The sequence below is a fragment of the Oryzias latipes genome, chromosome 1 (assembly GCF_053564925.1).
Source record: "Oryzias latipes strain Hd-rR chromosome 1, Olatipes_Hd-rR_3.1".
In the NCBI taxonomy this organism is placed as follows: Eukaryota; Metazoa; Chordata; class Actinopteri; order Beloniformes; family Adrianichthyidae; genus Oryzias; species Oryzias latipes.
Window position 1 is genome coordinate 2,610,827 of NC_136237.1, and position 18,674 is coordinate 2,629,500.

Consider the following 18,674-nt stretch of genomic DNA (forward strand, 5'->3'; position numbering starts at 1 on the left):
TAGTAACAGCGGCTTATTTCTCAAAAGACGTCTGTGGGACTTTGGCTTCTTGGAGCCACTTCCTGTTTGGAACGCCAGGAGGGAGGGGTCACTAAGTCCAGTTCTTGTATACATTCAAAGAACGGAACCCAGCAACATGTGAATCTTTCTCTTTCCCTTTGTAAAGCGGTTAAACGCTTTGGAAAACTCTGAAAACGTGACGGCCGCTGTCGTGGACCCCTTGGCGCGACTCGTTTTGGGTGGGGTCTCCTCAGCTGTGGCGAACTGTGGATGGTGACGGGAATCCTGTTGAAATGGAGGAAGGCTGCAGGGACCGAGTGGTTGGCCCAGCTCGAATCATCAGGGTAGCATGTGACATGTTTGACACCAGCGTCCCGGGACACACAAACCGATTGCCGAGTGTCCTCCCGGGCGTCCCGCCGCCTCGCGTGATGATGTCAGCCCCCACTGAGCAGAAGGCCTCTGAAGTCTGTGTTTATGTAGGGCCCAGTCTCTGGGGGAGAACCAAAGTTAAATAAACACGTGCTCTGTCCCGTCTGCATTAGGGACCTGCACACGTGGCTTTGGCGTCAGGGTAGCATTAAGCAGGGTGGGGTGGACCCGCCTGCACCCACTGGCACATATGAGCTCCCACTTGCCCACAACTTGCTATTATAGTCTTCCTCACTGTCTTGTCTGTGCTCGCGTTCCTCCATGTGTCATGCTGGCTGGAAGGTGAAGACGTCAGGCTCTGCACACGGACGGGTCGTTCTTTGTGGAGCGAGCTCCATCGCCTCTTTAAAATGAAAGGCACAAACCTGTTTGCCTGCCTCGCTGTGGGTGTTTTTGAAAGCAGAGTGGGCCGTTTCGTGCACATGTGCATGCCCTGCAGATCGGTAACAGGTCTGGCGGCATACCATCGGCATGACAGCGGGGATGTTGCAAAGCTCGTTCAAACGGCCTCAGCGGGTCATTCTTTTACGGCTCCGGTGTTGTCATCCAAACGTGGTCGACCCGCGTGTCCAGCGCAGATGAGATGGCGGTGTGTCAAATGCATTACTGACAGCCATCTTTTTTCCTGGTTGGTAACAGTCGGCCTCTCGTGGGTTGGATGGAAGCCACATCCGGCCAGCAGCTTTCAGAGGTGTTGAGGTCCAAACACGTCATTGGAAGTTTCGTCAAATTGCAGGTGGTTGAACAGAAGTAGGTCACCTCTGGGAGATCAGCGCTCGATGGCACTAATTTTCTGCTCGGGTGTCATTGAGTCGCCATCACAAGAGCTAAGCTGAAAAGGCGGAAAACAAAAGGAATGGAAACACGAGTCAGCCGTGTCTCAGGCAGATTTCAGAACAGCTCCAACAGTTGTGCGACAGAGTGTGTAGTTACCAGCTTGCTGACCGTCAGTTCGCTGGTTTTTGCCTCTAATTTGATGTCTTTGTTTTAACCAGAAGCTCCTCGTTGAGGAGATCAGGAAGAACTGAAAAAGCTTTTCTATCAGCACATGAAAACTTGCAGACGGAGGGCTTCAAAAATGTCAGCGTGCGTGGCGAATGCATTGCTTTGCAGGTGTGCAACTGCACCGATGGCCTTTGTGTGTTTGTGTTGAGGCTGTCACATGTCACTGCCGGGACAGCTGGCACCCCCCTGAACTCGGGGGCGGAGGATTTCCCCCGTCTGCTGGCGTCGGGCGTGGGGGCTCCGAGCCTCCCTTCAGCTGTGAAGCTCCGGTCTCTGTGAGGGAAGAAGAAAAACAAGACGGCCCGCCCGGGCTTCAACCCGCTAACAACGGAGGAGTTGGTGTCTTCTTCAGGCTGTGGAGCGGCGAGCTCTCTACACGTGGGAGGAGCAACGGATGAATCCATTTTGGGAAATGATGATTTTCCAGAGGAGCTCTGGTGGCGGCCGCCGTGCAGCGCCCAAGACCGCCAGTTCCTACCAAGAAGCGCATCGCCATCCGGTTGTTGGTCACATGACTCATCTAAGTTTAAAAAAGTGTTTCCATTGCAGTTGTGTAAAATATGTCCATTTTGATACAAGCTCCGGAACCACCTCCTCCAAGAGCAAAAACCTTTTCAGATAAATGCAAGTTTCTTTCTAAATTGTTGTGTTGCCATTAGGCAAATTTATTATCGCAAATCCAATTCGCACAATTTCCTAGTCATTGGAAACGCCAGCTGGTGATCTGTGTCATCCATATCCAAGGACCATCTTCTACTTTAGTGCGCCTTTTAGCAAACATTTAATCCCCAAATCCCTCAGGGAAAACTTCCTAGGGTAGTTTTAAAATTATTATGGGATGGCCACAAGAGCTGCGGGTTGGTTTGCCGTTCTGTGGCCCCGTGGGTAATTTGGCCATTTTTACACAACATGAGGAAAGAAAACTTTTGTTTGAGCAACCATCAGGAACTTTTATGAACGCACCACCGGGTTAAGTCTACAACCACAACCAAAGTTTCATTGACCTTTGACCTCAGGAGCCATGTTGATTAATCCCCCCAAAAAATTCGCCTTTAGTACCTTTTACACTTTAAACTGCTCTTCTGTATTTCAATCTATCCCCTCACAACTCCTCGAGCATCATTGTAAAGCTAATTGCGAAAAACGTTGGTTCGTCGAATTTGACCGGGGTTAGCGTAGCGAGCTCGCAAAAGGGGGCGTTTCCGTGTTGCTCACAGGTTTCGTAAAATTTAATAATGAACGAACGATGTGTTCTACGATGTGAAACTATTAGGAATGTGGGCGTGGTTAACAAAAAAACCTCTGTTGTCAAGAAAACCCATAAGTTTACTCTTGCAGATTCCTGTAAAAATGATGCAAACCTGTCCGTCACTCCCAAGCGACAGACAATTTCAATGGTTGCTATGGAGACAAAACCAACAGAAAAGCTGCCATTTTGAAAAAAGAGAGAAAAAAAGTACACATGTTTTATAAATTTGTTATGTGCTGCTCCGACCAAGGTGGGAGGGGCAGAAGGGTCATGTGGCAGCTGCCCAGCCAGTGGGGGCAGGAGCAGCAAGGGGGGTGGGGGTACACAACGCCGCTTACTGCTTTCATTTTAAACAACCCAATTTTGATGGTGCTCTGATAATAAAGCTGGACTGAATCTATTTTGTCCTAAAAATGTACATTTCTTCTCGTTGTTATTTAAGTTGTAATTTTATAGACATAACATGTTCCGCTTCTGCTTCAGACGCCGATAAACAATCTTGGTTGAACATTAAAAACATATTTTTTAGGTTTATTAACTAGTAGAAAAAACAAAATATGAATTGAAACGCATATGCATTATTTTGTTTATAGATGTTTATCTGTTTTTTTTACCTGGACTGGTCAGGATTTCATGTTATCACAATATTAAAAATCCAAAACTCGTGTAACGAATGAATTTTTTTCCAGCTGTTTTTGGGGTGGGCCACGTTTTAAAGTTCCAAATTCAACTTGATTTTATTTTGTGTAGCACCTTTCATGAAAGAAGAACAGCTCAAGGTGCTGCACACAGAAACAAACAAGAACACAAAAACTCCAATCCCCACACATGCAATCAAATAATAAAATAAGCCCTTCATAATAAAATAAACAAAAAATCAGGGTTTCATTCCCTGGGGGCACGATGAACTTCATCCAGACCCTTCACACTACCGCCTAACGGTGTGGTCACAAAGGGGCCCATGTCCGGGTCTCCCTGTGCCGGTCCCCAGCCTGGATGACATAGGGGGTTGTGTCGGTGTTTGGCCGAAGCTTTTCTAAGCCGACCAATGTCGTGACGGTGTTTGCTCCTGGCTATAACTGCGTTTTGAAATGATTCTTTGTTTTTGGGATTCTTGAGCAACACTTTTGCATTTGGGTTCTGGTGCAGCATGAAGACTCTCTGGCAGAGGTTCTCCCCAGCAGAGAACGCAGGAAGCTCTGACCTCCATAAAAGTCCTGAAGGCTAAAACCTTCGGCAGCAGACGCCGTGTGTGAGGCGTCGGGCGTTCTCTCACGTTGGAGTGTCCACTCTGCAGGCTGCCTCTGAAGGAGTGAGCAATCCTGGCAGGAAATTTAAGGTGGAACTGAAAAACACTTTTTCCTCATCTGCTCAGAAGCCAGATGTGAGCAGGGCACGTTGGTGCTGTAACTCTGCTTAAAAACGGGGTTTTATTGGTTCCATGTTGTTGGAAGTTAAGGTTTAGCTGCTGAATGACTCGTTTACAGAAGGTGCTGGTTGATGCAGCTGACATCCGTCTGCTGATGGGTCAATCTCCACTCAGTTTCCAAACTTTGAGCATCGCATGTGATAGTAATCTACGTTTGTAGATCATTTGGCGTTCTGCCCTTTATCCCTTGTGCTATCCTAGGCTCTTTAAAATTGGGAGTTGGGTCATCTAGACCAGTGTTTTTCAACCTTTTCTGAGCCACAGCACACTTTAGCCTTAAAAAAAATCCCGCGGCACACCAGCATCCAAAAATTAAAAAAAAAAAGGAGAAACTCATAGTCTGTATTGATCTACAGCCCCTCCACAGTCTCACGTGCATTTTTGAGATAATTGTTGCAGAAAAAGCTGGAAGTTGCAGTTGTTTTTTTCTAAAAGATGCAATAAAAGTTAAGTTAGAAGATTTAAAAACAGTTTGATGTGTGTTCGTTGGTTTCAAGACGTTTAACAACAGATCTCCTTGTCCGCTGTCACTCTCACAACCCAATGCATCATGGGAAATGTAGTGCATAAAACGGCCGAAGATCGGTTTTTGGAGCTTCATTGTTTTGTTCACTTGTTCCACGGTCTGATACCGGACTCTGTGGAAAGCTCCACCGCTAAAGACGAGCTTTAGCTGCTATTTTTGTTAGAACTGAGCGACTTTACGAGCTAAATCGGGAAAAGGAAGTGAAGACTTTAAGCACTTCTGATTGGTCAGACTGATGACATGTGATTAACCCCCCCAAGAATGATTGGTGGAGACAGTTAAAGGGACGGGACGGGACTTTTCCAAAATACAGCCGAAGGTGCAGCTGAATCGTGGTACCGTCATTCTTATCAAAATGCCTTTAATAAAATAAACGCAAAGAAAAAGTATTTTACGATCTTTTATATTCCTAACTCCTCAGTGTTTTATCAGGGCCTGTTTGGATGAACAGAGAGCTGAAATCCTGGAGATGTGAAATGTTGTTAAATCAGTTAATGAGGGCAATTTCCCACGGCACACTTGACCATCTCCCACGGCACACTAGTGTGCCGTGGGAGAAAAACACTGGTTGAAAAACACTGATCTAGACCCACTAGACCAGGGGTCGGGAACCTATGGCTCGCGAGCCATATATGGCTCTTTTGATGGTCACATGTGGCTCGCAGACAAATCTTTAATTATAGTTTTTTTTTTTCATTGGACCAGTCCTTCTCGGGCGCGATGCGATGCCAGAGGCGCGCAGTAGTAGCAGTGCTTAGAGAGAGAAATCTGCGCCAGCGCTATCAGTTACTATTATCTATTATTTCACAGAGTTTGTACCAGCCGGAAACCTGTGAATTGACGTGCCTAAAACTGCGCGCTCCCGTCTCTGAGAAAGAGCGCGCAGATGCGGGGACGGGATGTGTGAGGGAGAAAGCAGAGGGTGGGGGTGAGGTGTTGTGGGGACAGGCAGCAGGTGAATCGCGCAGGGATTGTAAAAACGTAAAACCCGCTGCCCGTCACTCACTGCAGCGTGTGAGTGTGTGTTTGGCTCCACGTCTGCATGTGAGCAGTCTTTGTCACATCTACAGAACATTCAGACCTACAATCACGTTTAAAGTCTCAACGCCTGCATGAAGCAGAAACTCACCACGTATCAACCAGACTAGACCATCAGCAAAACTACCACGAGAAATACTCATCATTTATTAGCAACAGAATAACAATGTTATTAAAAAGAATCCTCAGACTTATTGTACTTTAAAAATGTTTAAATTACACCAAATGCACACATTCACTTGTATATTTAGTTTTAAACAAATTGTCGCGGACTGAGTTTAACTTGGCTGTTGGGCCGCGATAAAAGTTCTGGAGTTCATGGAACGCATCGATCAAGCAGAGATCTGATTGGCTCTCAGTTCTGTCGCTCAGCCTGTTGTTAGGTAGTTTGGACCAATGGGGTTCAGCTGTGGGCCGAATAAGGGAAATGGGAGGGGCTGGAGCGGGAGCAGGGGAATATAAAGTTGGGAGAAGCGCTCTCGTCTCAGCGGGAGTGATTCAGGAGTTGCTGAATTAATTTTACGGCGTTTGTTGTGGTCTACAGTAACCAGAATAACGAACCTTAAAAGAGGTTAAGTCTCCGTGCCTCAGTGTGGGGAAGGGACACTACATTATTGTATGGCTCTTTCGAAATTACATTTCAAAATATGTGGCATTTATGGCTCTCTTGGCCAAAAAGGTTCCCGACCCCTGCACTAGACAGAGCTCTGAACCTTTTTTCTTCAATGATTTGTGATCTTCACTGGTGTCCATGGATTACATGAAATCTTTCCACCTTTATCCACCTTTGTCATGGTAGGGAGAACACCTCAATGGAAGGGTGGGGGCATCTAATCAAGGCCGTGTCACATTGCCATGACGTACATTTGGCGCATATTACATGGTTGAAAATATGAAATATTGGGTGAAAATTGGTCATACGTGAATCTGCATGGAAAAAGTGAGAAAAGTTCTTTACGTGAATTTTTTACAGTTGTATCACGAATGAACCACGCAAAGAAATCAACGGAGAACATGAACCGTGTCTGATCATTGCCCTAATTTGAACTTGATATGTGAGCTGTATATGTGATATAAAAGTTATATATGTGTTAGGGCTGCACGATATGAGGAAAACTTGCGATATGCGATATTAGTGATCAATAATGCGATAACGATAAATCTGCGGTAAATAAACAAATAGAAAAATAAACAAAAACATCATTCCCATTTCATTGCAAGTTTAAAAATTATACTCCAAATGACCCTCATCGACATGGGGGACAAACATCTAACATAATAGGACTCCATCTGATTGGTCAACAATGGGAAGGCATCCATCTGATTGGTCAAAGCATAAAGGGATTTATTTGATTCGTTAAATGCTTCAAGCTGCTAGAAGATTGTTTTAACACATTTTGGGTTTGCGATTTATTGCGATATTCGCCGTCTTTTGCGATATGCATACTGCAGAGCTGGATATTGCGATAACGATAAATTTGCGGTATATTGTGCAGGCCTAATATGTGTGGTACATGCGTGAATAGTCTGTTAGACAGACGTGGAAGGGTCATGGAAAGACACATTTGCTTCCAAATGGCGTTAATCACTGAGTTTTGTGTTTTTGTGGGTCTGTCTTTGTCTTGTATGAGTGCTTCAATGAAGTGACTTTGAAGACCAGGATTGGTCCACGAAACTGAATGTGAATTTTAGACCCAGAGAGGGATCCCCTTAATGTTCCCGCTGCGCACGTGACGCTGCACGCGCCCAGCCGAGCGGTTCCGTCCTGCAAGAGGAGCCGCTTCAGTGACATCAGCAGGCAAATATAGTAACCGAGCTCGGCAGGAGCGTGCAGTCGTGCGCACACACACCTCTTTCCGACTGTCGGCACAAAAGAGTCAAACCAGTTCTAAAGATTTCTGAAGAAAACCCTCATTGGTCCCTGAACACATCAGTAGAGTTTGTATTCAAAATGTAACCTGAAGGTTTCAAAAAGGTTTTTGGCTTTGAAAACACAAAATGCTGAATGACACACAATATAAAAATACATTTTTGATTAAAAAAAAAATGCATTTTATACACAGTTCTGACCCTTTGTTTTTGGATTTATACACTTTTAATTTGTCTTTACCTTTTGGATTGTTGTTAAGAAACATAAAACTGTATTTTCGTAGGAAATGATGAAAACGTTACTATTCGGGATTCAGTTTCTCCTCTTCTTTTACCGTTGAGATTTGTTGTGGAATGACTGTGAAACACAAAAAAAAGAGATGTGGGGGGGGTTGTAACTACAAATATGGTTTATCAAAAGAGCTTTTTGTTGTGTGACATGAACCGAGGGGAACGACAAAAATGACACCTTTCTGGTTGAAGCTGTGTCTAAGCCGATTTCTGACATTTTGTCTCCAATAGGAGAACTGGAAGGGGGGGGGGGGGGCAGTGGAGCTTCTTGGTTCAAAGTCTCTGACTGACGCCTGGAAAAATAAAATGCAATAAAAACAATAAAGTACCACAAATGACAAATAATGTGACTCGCCGAACTCTTGGTGTAAATTTCCATTTGAGCGTGAACTCAAAGACAAATGGTTTTGTACCAATAATATTCATAATTGTCGATAGATTCCTGTTAGTAGTACTAATAAAAATACTAGTAAAATATGGACAAATATGTGTTGAATAGTCGAAATCCTGCTTTTCTGTAGCCTTTCAGAGTAAACTATATCCATATATATGATCTTATTACCTTTGGAACACTAAAGAATGTTTTTTATGAAATATGAGTTTTGTTCTACAATCTCTGTGGCTCCGCCTTTCTCTCCTTGTGGGTGTCGCCCATTTTATGACATCCTCATAGAGTCGGCCTCAGCAGTGTGTCTGCGTCTCTCCCTTGAAAACGACAACATCCGAACTTTTGCAAAGATGGATGTGCGCATTGTTAAATAAAATCGTTTAGCCGATCCCTGCTAGCTCCAGTGAGAAAATGGGCGTGTATGTTAACCAGGGGGCGGGGCTAGCAGCACAGACTCTTCCTGGAATGGGTGGTTCCTCACTTTGTGATGTCACAATGTTAGAACCCACTCGTTTTCATGCATTGGGAGGGGCTGGCGCTCAGAGGAATACTCGTAGTGGATCAAAATACCACTGTGGGTTGTTTTTTGGTGAGGAATGTTCATTATAAAACACTCAGAATGGTTGATTCTGGATGATATAGGCCCTTTAAATTGGCTTTCAGATTCAAAAAATGTGAGACAATGTTTTGAAGAACTGGTCATCAAATGAAGCTTCAGTGGGGGGGTTGTGGGTTCTCTTCCTCTGTGTATCAGATGCTCGTTAGAGCCCCACATGTAAACTCTCCCATATGAACACGTGCCCCGCCGTGGGAGCGGTGTGGTGAGGCGACGGGCGGCTGGAGCCTCCTGAGGCTGATCACCACTGATGTGATCCGCTGCCCGTCACAGGGACATCTGTGAGGTTAACGCCATGACTGGTCACCGAGGTCGCCAGGCTTAAAGGTGCCCCTCTTCCTCAGACGGGGGGTTGCCACCAAAAGGCTGACAGAAGTTTGTCCTTGTTTTCCCAGGGGGAGGCGGGAAGAGGAATGGCCGCAGCAAGAAGTGGAAGGAGATGCTGAAGCTCCCGCACATCAGCCAGTGTGAGGAGCTGCGCCGCACTGTTGGTATGAAACCCGGGGTGTGATGTGGTGTCGTTGGGGTGGGTCCAACTGCAAGAGGAAGCTCGGATTGGACTTCCTTCCTTTTTTCTGCCCGTCTCCACCCGCAGTTACAGGCAGGGGACAGGAAACGGGGGGGGTGCGACTGAGACGGGGAAATGGTCCGTACAGTTGTTGATATGGAAGCCTTAAAATTGCATCATAAAACCAGAATGGGTTGAAAGAGGCTTCCTTCCTGTCATCGACGTCTAGCTTGGACTTCAAAGCGCTGGCGGGGCTCGTCCTGTGTCGACCCGCTCTCCTCTCGGGGCTCCCACCCCGCTCAGCTGCCACGGCTCACTGCGCGCCGCAGAGCCCGTGTGTGCGTGTCAGCGTGTTTGGGACAGAGCTGGTGCGTCACAGCTATCTGCCAGAGATTGCAGTGCCAGCCTCCCCCACATTCTCACATACTCTCGTCCGTCTCCATGCATCCACTATCTCTTTCTGTCTTTTTTTTTCCATCCTCTTCACAGCGGGACTGAGGAGTGGAATAATGGGTGGAGAGTGGAAACCCCAAAGGCTGGGAGAAAGAAATGGCTTTTAACAGCGAAAGCGGGGCTCTTTAGACGACTAGAGCCCGGGAGGGCGGCCTTCGGTCGTCTGTCCTGCTCAGCACTTAGACGCCGTTCATTGTCAGGAACAGCCCCCCCCCCCCCCCCCCCCCCCCCATTTGAAAAGATGCGTATTTATTTCTGCCAGGACTGACCGACTCCCACCTGAACTGATTTATGGAGGTTGACAACTTGTTAGCTGTTCCTGCTGGTAGTAATAGTCCTTTAAGGTGCAGAGAAATACATCTGTGCTTGAAAAAGTGGCAGGAGTTCATCAGAAACTGTTGATGCGGAGCAACTCCCGTCCCCATGACTAAGCTACCCGTCCCTCCCACTAGCTTACAGCCCCTCACACTCTAAAACTAACATTAGCGGTGCAACATCAGATCCATCCATCCGCACAGTTTAGATCCAGATTCCAGCTCAGGCCAGGAAAACAAAGACGAACATCGTCTGCAAATGGATGCATCAGAAAGGAGCTTGTAACCTGCCGATTTTTCAAGCAGCCTTTTTTCGTTTGGTCCTGATGTGCAATCATTTGAACAAAGAATTTTATGCTTAATTTTCTTTATCTACGTCAGGGGTGTCCAAGTTGAGGCCTGAAGGGCCGGCCGCCTGCTAGTTTTTCAGAAACCCTGCCTTATCTGCTGCTGATTACCTGGATCAGGTGTGTTTAAGGAGCTTCAATGGACACCGGCCCTCTGGGGCCTGGATTTGGACTCCCCTGATCTATGTCCCCCCTCACCAGAAAAATGCCAAATCCCCATTTTCATTGGAGTAGGTCTTTAAATTTGGCTGAAAGTAGGTCAGGAGTCCCGTCCAGCAGTGGTTTGTGGGTTCATCCTTCATGCTCGTTAAACTGCTGCGAGTTTGTTTGGGGGCTGTTGAGTGAGGAGCCTTCAGGCTTTCGGCATGTTCACGGACCCGACTGTTCGGGGTTACATACGACAGCATCGCGTCTGTGCTGTTGCGTAATTCCGCTATCACACAGAGTGCGACATCAAAATAATCCTCCGTGTGCGTTTAAACACAGACGTGCAGTCACACACACATCCTTAGAGGGATACAGTACGGCAGCTGATAGCAGCGTCTTTGTTGTGTCTTGATAATGTCAGGCATTTGACCTTAGCCTTGACAAGTGAGCAGTACTTCTATAAAACCCAGATTACATTATGGGGCTGCAGCCGCTCTGTCTGCCAGGCTCGGAAACCCCTCTCCTCCTCTTCTTTTTCCATCCTTCTCTCATTTTTCTGTCCGCACAATGCTTTGTTGCGTGTTGCCAGCTGTGCAGCTGGTGACACATGCATGCACACCCAGACATGCAATCACGCCATCCATTTACTTAAACGTACTTTTTCTCTCCGTCCCTGTTCCTCTGCAGGCACCCGTGGGTGCACACGGGGTTGCCGACTCCTAATCCTCACGCACACAATTACACAACACTCACACGGCATCATCTTCAGTTCCTTTTGTTTACCCGGAAGTTGGTGAGCGACCCACCAGGTCATGTGACTCACCTGACGTTGTTTGTATTTTACTTTTAAGGGGGATTATGGGGAGTTTTGTAAATAACAGATCGTGTTTCTTTGGGTGGAAGACGGAAATTGTGTTTTTGTATTTTCGAAAGACAATGTAAAACTGTTTTAACATTGAGCTAATGAAGAGCAACGCCCAGTAGGAGGGGCTTATGATTTAAAAAAGGGGAAGTATTACAGGAAATGATGAGGGTGTCTTGAACTTGGATTACAAAAGAAAAGTCTCACCTTGGCCCCTCTGTTCCCTGAGGAACCCACGACACCAGCGCAGGCCCGCTGTGGAGCACGTCTGGTTTGGACCAGGCTGCAGCTCCTTCACGCCTGTTCACATTTGTCTAAAGCGTCTCCGCCCGAACCGGACACCTTTCATTGCAGCTAACCCCACTGGTGCAGACGGTCCCGCTTTACATTTTTCCCTGACACCTTACCACCTCACACACTTCTGTTTTTTTTAATGCCAAGTGTTCACATTTTGCACCCAATGAGACATTTCTCTTGTGCAAAGAGGGACATGATTCGTTGCATTATGATGTCCAGAAATCCCCTTCTGTAACCGGAAAAACTCTCACTAAATGTAGGTAAAGCTGCCTTTACGGGTGGATGCAGGCTGTCTGCAGGTGTAAAAACGGGGCAAACCTGTACAAAATGTTTAGAACTGGACACCTACAGTCAGTAAGGAGCCAGTAACTTACTAACGACTAGATTGTGGCTTTAGGACGCCGGACGACAGCATCACCCGTACATCACAAGTGCGTGCAACTTCCATTAACCTTACGAATGCAGTATATCACGAAACACCTACCACACAGACACGACAATGGTACGTTCGCTTTTAGTGACACCCTCTGACGTGGCGGTGAACCCCTGCGCCCCCTTGAGATGCTGCAGCCCCTCTCCAAGACCGCCCACGGACCCGGACAACTGAGAAACCCACAGGACCCGTACTAAGGACTAAGGCCTAAGCAAAAAAATATACTTCAGCAGTGTTTCATTCTGTATTATTCTGTTTAGACCTTGTGCTATCCTCATTTGCTAACGTTGGGAGTTGGGTCATCTAGACCCACTAGACAGTGCTCTGAACCTTTTTTCTTCAATGATTTGTGATCTTCACTGGTGTCCATGGATTACATGAAATCTTTCCACCTTTATCCACCTTTGTCATGGTAGGGAGAGCACGTCAATGGAAGGGTGGGGTTATCTGGACCCCATAGGATAGAACAAGGGTTAGTTGTGTATGAATTTAGTAAAACATAAGATAAGTGTCACGTTTTCCTTTGATCTTGCAAAGTTGATCCAGATCGGAAGCAAACTGTGGGCCGTCTCACATCCTCAGCTGGTTATAAAAAAAAAGTGGATGCTGATGTCATTTATCTGTTTCTCGGCTAAATTTCAGGGGTTTGGTTCAAATAGAAACAAAAGAATGCAAAAGGCAGCACAGTAAGTAGTGTTTAAATACGGCCGGCTCTTCAAAGTGGCGCATGTTGTCAGCAACCTTATTGTGACAAGTCTTTGCATCCACCCATACAGCTTCTAGAACAGAGAAAGTGGAGCAGCCTTTATGTTAACAGGCTCAGGTTATGACAAAACACAAGAGACCGGTTTAGCCACTTCCTGCCTAACTTACCCTGAGGGGATTTAATCAACCTCCATTGTAGACGCAGTCTTCTCCCCCACTGTGGTTTTCTCCAACGGCTGTTTTTCAGAACGGATTGATCAGAAGTGTGTATGTCGATCATCTTGAACCCTCGTTCAGGCTATGTCTTACTGCCATTATGTACATTTGGCGCACATTGCACGGTTGAAAATATTGGATGAAAGTTGGTCATCTACGTGGAAAAAGTCAGAAAAGTTGTGGTCTCTACATGAAATTGTCACACGAATGAAAACTACGGAAGACGTAGGAATAAACCACGCAAAGAACATGTAACAACATGGAACATGTGTGATTATTGCTGTTCATTAGTGATTTATGTGTCAATATTTCATTTTAAAGGACCAATATCATGCCATTTTCATTCCATTGAGTAAACGATATCCATGTATGTGATAATTTATTACCACATCGATTTTATAAATTGAATGTTATCACAGCTCATTTTCCTACCCGACGATTTGATCTCTGAGGCTCCGCCTTTCTCTCCTTGTGGGTGCCGCCCATTTCATGACACCATCCTAGAGCCGGCCTTGGTAGCGTTCTGCGTCTTGCTCACGATAACAAGCAGCATCTGAGCTGGGGGCCGGGCAGGGGGCCGGGCTGTGTTTGGGTGGCGGGGGAAGCTGTTAAAGCAAAAAAAGGAAACCCTTTCCTTGCCACTAACTTACTTGTAAACATAGTTTTTATAACTGTATCCAAGTAATATATTGTGATGATTTAGTAACCAACTTTGCATTTGGGATGAACTGGAATCATTTCATGGACTTAGGATAAGCCAGCGATGTCCGGTGCTTCTCTTCAGGGTTCAAAGCAGAGATGTTTCTTTATACACAGGGGGGCAGAGAAACTGTCAATCACACAGATGTGTTGGTTTCTTCTCTGTAGTCAGATATCAAGTTATGTCTGTAGAAAATATATTTTTTTTCACTTGGAAACCTTTCAATGTTATATTTCAGAGTTTTTTTTTCTTCCAAAAAAGCAAAAGGAACTGGCTGCAAAGGCTGTCTGTCCAATTCCACCAGATTTGGAAACCAGAACAAAACTAAACAAGTGTTTACTTTAGGACTTCTGACTTGTTGACGGTAAGAGTGTGACGTCACTCATAGAAAACGGTTTAATCCCGGCTCCACTGAAATGAAGTCAATTCTGTGGCCATTTTCCTGGGAAACCCTAACCCATGTCGGAGCCAAAAGTCGCAGTGATTGGTCCAAGTTGATCTGAGTCGAACGTTTCTATGGCCGCCACTCTCACCAATCAGGAGGAGTGAGCTTGTTGGATGGCCCCACCCCCACCCTTTCAAAGCAGACTTCACCAAATCTGTCAATTAAACATTTTGAATCCTCAATGTGTGACCAAATGCTTTTATTTATTACCTCTGATGGGTCAGTTTATAACTTGAACTAAAATAGAAATATGGGAAAAAATGAGGGTTAGTAAGAACGTGTTAAAAATAAAGGTATCGGAGCCGGAATAAATATTCTGACCAATAGAATGAGGAAGTAACAGCTGTTTATTTCTTTTTTTCTTTTCTTTTCTTTTTTAACTTATCCTGTCAAAGAGCTGAGCAAACAGATGAGAGCTGAAGGCCTCTTGTGTTGGACATATTTTACTTTTACATCAGGGACTCATGACACTCAAGAGGTATATTTGAATAAACCCCTTTTGTAATTTAGGCTAAACTTGATTCATTTCTACTATATTTGTAACAGCTGTTTGTTTCTCTATACAAGTCTATGGGAGTTTGGCTTCTTGGAGCCAGCGGGTACTTCCTGTTTTGAGCGCCAGGGGGGAGGGGCAACTCTGTCCAGTTCTTATAAACCGCCAATGGCTTTGGCTTTGATCAGCGCTTGAGGCTTCTTTCAAAACAGCTAAACTTTGTAAACTTAGTTGAGACAAAACCCAGAGAGGCGTTCATGTCACTCAACAGAAGACTGTGATTCACTCGTAGGTATCGTGGCCTTTATTCATCATAGAAAGGCAATATTGTACAAAACTACACTCTGACATTTTTTGATTCTCTTCTGGAAGTGCTAAACTCAACATACATTTTCCAGAACTGCAAGTTTTAGGTCCTTTTTTCCCCAAAAAACCTGAAACTAAATATGTCCCCTCAAAGGTCATTGCTCGACATGAAGTAATCTGGTTAAAAAACACCAGACCTTTACAAAAAATGAAGCCTATTTCTTTTCCCACACGCTCATGTCCACCTTTGTTCTGCTCACTTTGAAACAGTGAAGCCATCTTTTTCCTGCTCTCCATTCATCGGAATCTAGCGACATTTGGTCCGTATCATCTCCAGACCGTCTCAGATTTATGGGTTAGGAAAGTCTGTCAGAGTTGTGAGTCAGGCGGTCGGGCTCTGGCCTGTGGCTTCACAGCTGTGGCCTCCTCATTAAAGCATCCAAACATATGCGCTGCTTGATTTCTTGGATGCGTACGGGGTTTGGGGACGTTTGGTCCGAGGGGTTGCACTGAAACCCAAAACTGTATTTAAGGAGCTGTTGCAAACAGAAACGTAAAACTATTCAAATGTTCAGCTCTTTCAGCTTTTTCCAGCTGTGACCTTTGGTTCTTCAAATCCTTGAACTTTTCCAGATATTCCAGGATTTCTGCCTCCATTGAAATAAATGGGGGATCCTTGGTACAGAAGCTCGCTGGTTCGATACCCGGCTCTGGCATTTTTCACTAACATATCTTTTTGTTATTGTTGTCAACTTTGATCATTTCTTTATTTAATTTTTTTTTTTTTTGTCTTTTTATTTTGGACTAGTGAAACAAGTGTAAAATAACAAAATAAGACAAAAACGAGACTAAACTTGCAAAAAAAAAAAAACAAAACAAGAAAAGACAAGTAAATTATATAAAACAAAACAAAACAAAATTATATAAACACCAGTCCGAAAGGGAGTGAGAAGAAGAAAAATCTTATAAACTCTCACCCCCCTTTACTTTAAGCCCTTACTTTCCCACCATCAGAGTCCAGGGCCCTACCCAAGTGTATATGTACATATATACATGTAATTTTCTTTTCCAAACAACATGCAAATGAATAACAAAACGTATTGTCAAAGTATGCAGATTTATAAATGCTGACATTCTGTATTTTTTTGTATTTGCTCATATTTATCCATGATCATCTTTCTGTATCTATATTTAAATTCTTTTATGTTTGGACATTGTTTCAAGCATTTACCGGTTCATTCAGCAATATAGCATTCTTCTGGAAAAACAGCTACTTCTAGTTTAAAATGTGTTTTATTTTATCTTGGATTTATGGAATAAAAACCAGAGGAAGCCAGCTGGCTTCTCGGTTCTAGAAAAACGTGTCATTCAAGGTAAAAAGCAACGTTTAGTTGTTTGAACTTGAAGCTGGGCAGAGGGACAGCGAAGGGTTGAAGCCCGATGGCGTTCTTCTTTTGTGCTCTGAAGTTTGACCAAGAAGAGCTGAGCCAGCTTGAGGAACGGCGTGTGAGGAGAGGTGCAGCTGGGAGTCCGTGGTGAGGGCTTACTGCTGGGGATCGTCCCGTATCTGTCACTATTAGAACTGCTCTCATCCAGCATCCTTCCTCCAGTGTCAGTGTGTGCGTCTGTGTGTGCGCGGCCTATTTTTGTTTGCATGTTTTCTGTCCTGCGTCTGTGCGGACTGTCGGCCAGTGATGGACAGCGTCCCGGGTCGCCGTCCTCATTTGGTAAAAGAGGAAATATGGGTCAAACGGGCACCACTGGCGTTAGTGACTCGGGCCCAGCTGCACACGAGGAAAGTGCTGACTCGGAAAGCCTGAGTTTGAAGCAAAACTCACAAATGATTTTGCTTTTTTGAAAACAGAATGTTTGTGGGATTTAGGAGAGCAGCTTCTCTGAACTAAAGTCTGAACTGAAAGCCTGTTTTTCCATCTGAGTGTGTTTCTTTCTTCTGCTTCAGCAGTTTAAGTGTCTTATTTTAAATAATTAGACTTTCCTTCAGAGATCAATCCAGTAAATTTTATTTTTAGTGGTAATTTGGTCATTTTAGCTTCAAAAATGTCATTTGGAATATTCACAATAAGTGAGGTATTTTGGTATTGACACGAGTTCCCTTTGATATTATCAGTAATGAATGAGAAGAAACAACAGTTTCATTAGTTTGATATTTATTTAGCCCCCAAATAAGGACAATGGGGCAAAAAAACGGGCAAAAAGAAGCGTCGGCGTAAAGATACTGTTTTGCAAAAATTAATACTTTTTGTAAAACTTTGCCAAAAAAATCTGAATACATTTGTTTTTGCGTTTAACTTTCGGAAATGACTTCCTCTCGTCTTGAATATGAAATTTTGCCTGTTAATGAATCCAAATTATTTCACTACTCCTACATTAATTCCTCCAAGCAGAAACTTGTGGGAAAATAATATCTTCAGCAATGACACATCCAACTGATGGTTTGATGACAACATTTCGTCTGCATACACATATAAAACCTGCAAACATTCAATAATTACAGCTATAATAATAATAATAATAATGGATTAGATTTATCTGCCCTTTTCAAGTCACTCAAAGCGCTTACATTGTGTCCATTATTCATTCTCTCCTCATTCACACTTGGTGATGGTAGCTACGGTTGTAGCCACAGCTGCCCTGGGGCAGACTGACAGAGGCGTGGCTGCCAGTTCGCGCCTACGGCCGCTCTGACCATCACCGGGAACATTCATGCACATTCACACACCAGTGGAGCCACACTGGAGGCAAGGAGGGTGAAGTGTCTTGCCCAAGGACACAACGACATTTTGGCTGGTGGGAGCGGGGATCGTACCGCCGACCCTTTGATCATTGGACGACCCGCTCACCCACCTGAGCCACTGTCGCCCTACACATAAATAATATGTAATCAACTAAATAAAATTTTTATTTTTAGAAAATATCAAACTTTTATTCTCTTGTGGGCCACATAGAATGATATGACGGGCCACTTTTGGCCCCCGGGCCTTGAGTTTGACACGTGTGATGCAAACAATGCCCCCGCTGGTCATTTCAGACCCAGAAGTGTCTAAATGAGAGCAGCTGGCATGCCACTTATTAGGTGTAAAGCTGTCCTTGTTCGTCAAAAAAGAGATGGTAATAAAAAAACACAACAAAAATGACTAAATTAAGAAAGCTAACTCAGAAGTAAAGTAGGCTAAGTGGCAACGAAACTTGAGAATTTTTCTGTGTTGCTGTCATATGGTTGAAAATTCCCTCCCTATACTGAAAATTTTGAAGCAGACCCTGTTTATCACATCCACCAAGTTTATCCCAAAGTGACTCTGATCTGTCTAATTTCACATGAAAGTTCCTTTGAAAATGGAGCTGAAATACTTCCTGCTGAAACTACTGGTTTCTTTTGTACTCTAGTATTTTTTTTAATTGATTACTTTCTTGAAAGTGCTCCTTGTTTTACTTGAGTACATGTTTTTTATGGCCCCTTTCCTAGTAGGAGGTTATTGGAACGCATGAAAATGAGACCCATAAATTTAAACCGGGAGTGAGAAAGTGGTGAATGAGTTGCGCGTCCGGAGACAAAGGAGCGGCTGTTCTCGGCAAACGAAATGCTC

General features: G+C 44.6%; 1 protein-coding gene across 2 annotated transcripts in view; it reads left to right on the forward strand.

The window, feature by feature from the left end:
• The window catches only part of grk4 (G protein-coupled receptor kinase 4), a 67,970-nt gene that overhangs the window by 16,072 nt on the left and 33,224 nt on the right, over positions 1-18,674 (forward strand). For both annotated transcript variants that reach the window (XM_011480712.4, XM_004066309.5), the window contains exon 2: positions 9,239-9,334. In XM_011480712.4, the coding sequence (XP_011479014.1) occupies positions 9,239-9,334 (96 nt within the window). The remainder of the gene's footprint in view (positions 1-9,238; positions 9,335-18,674) is intronic.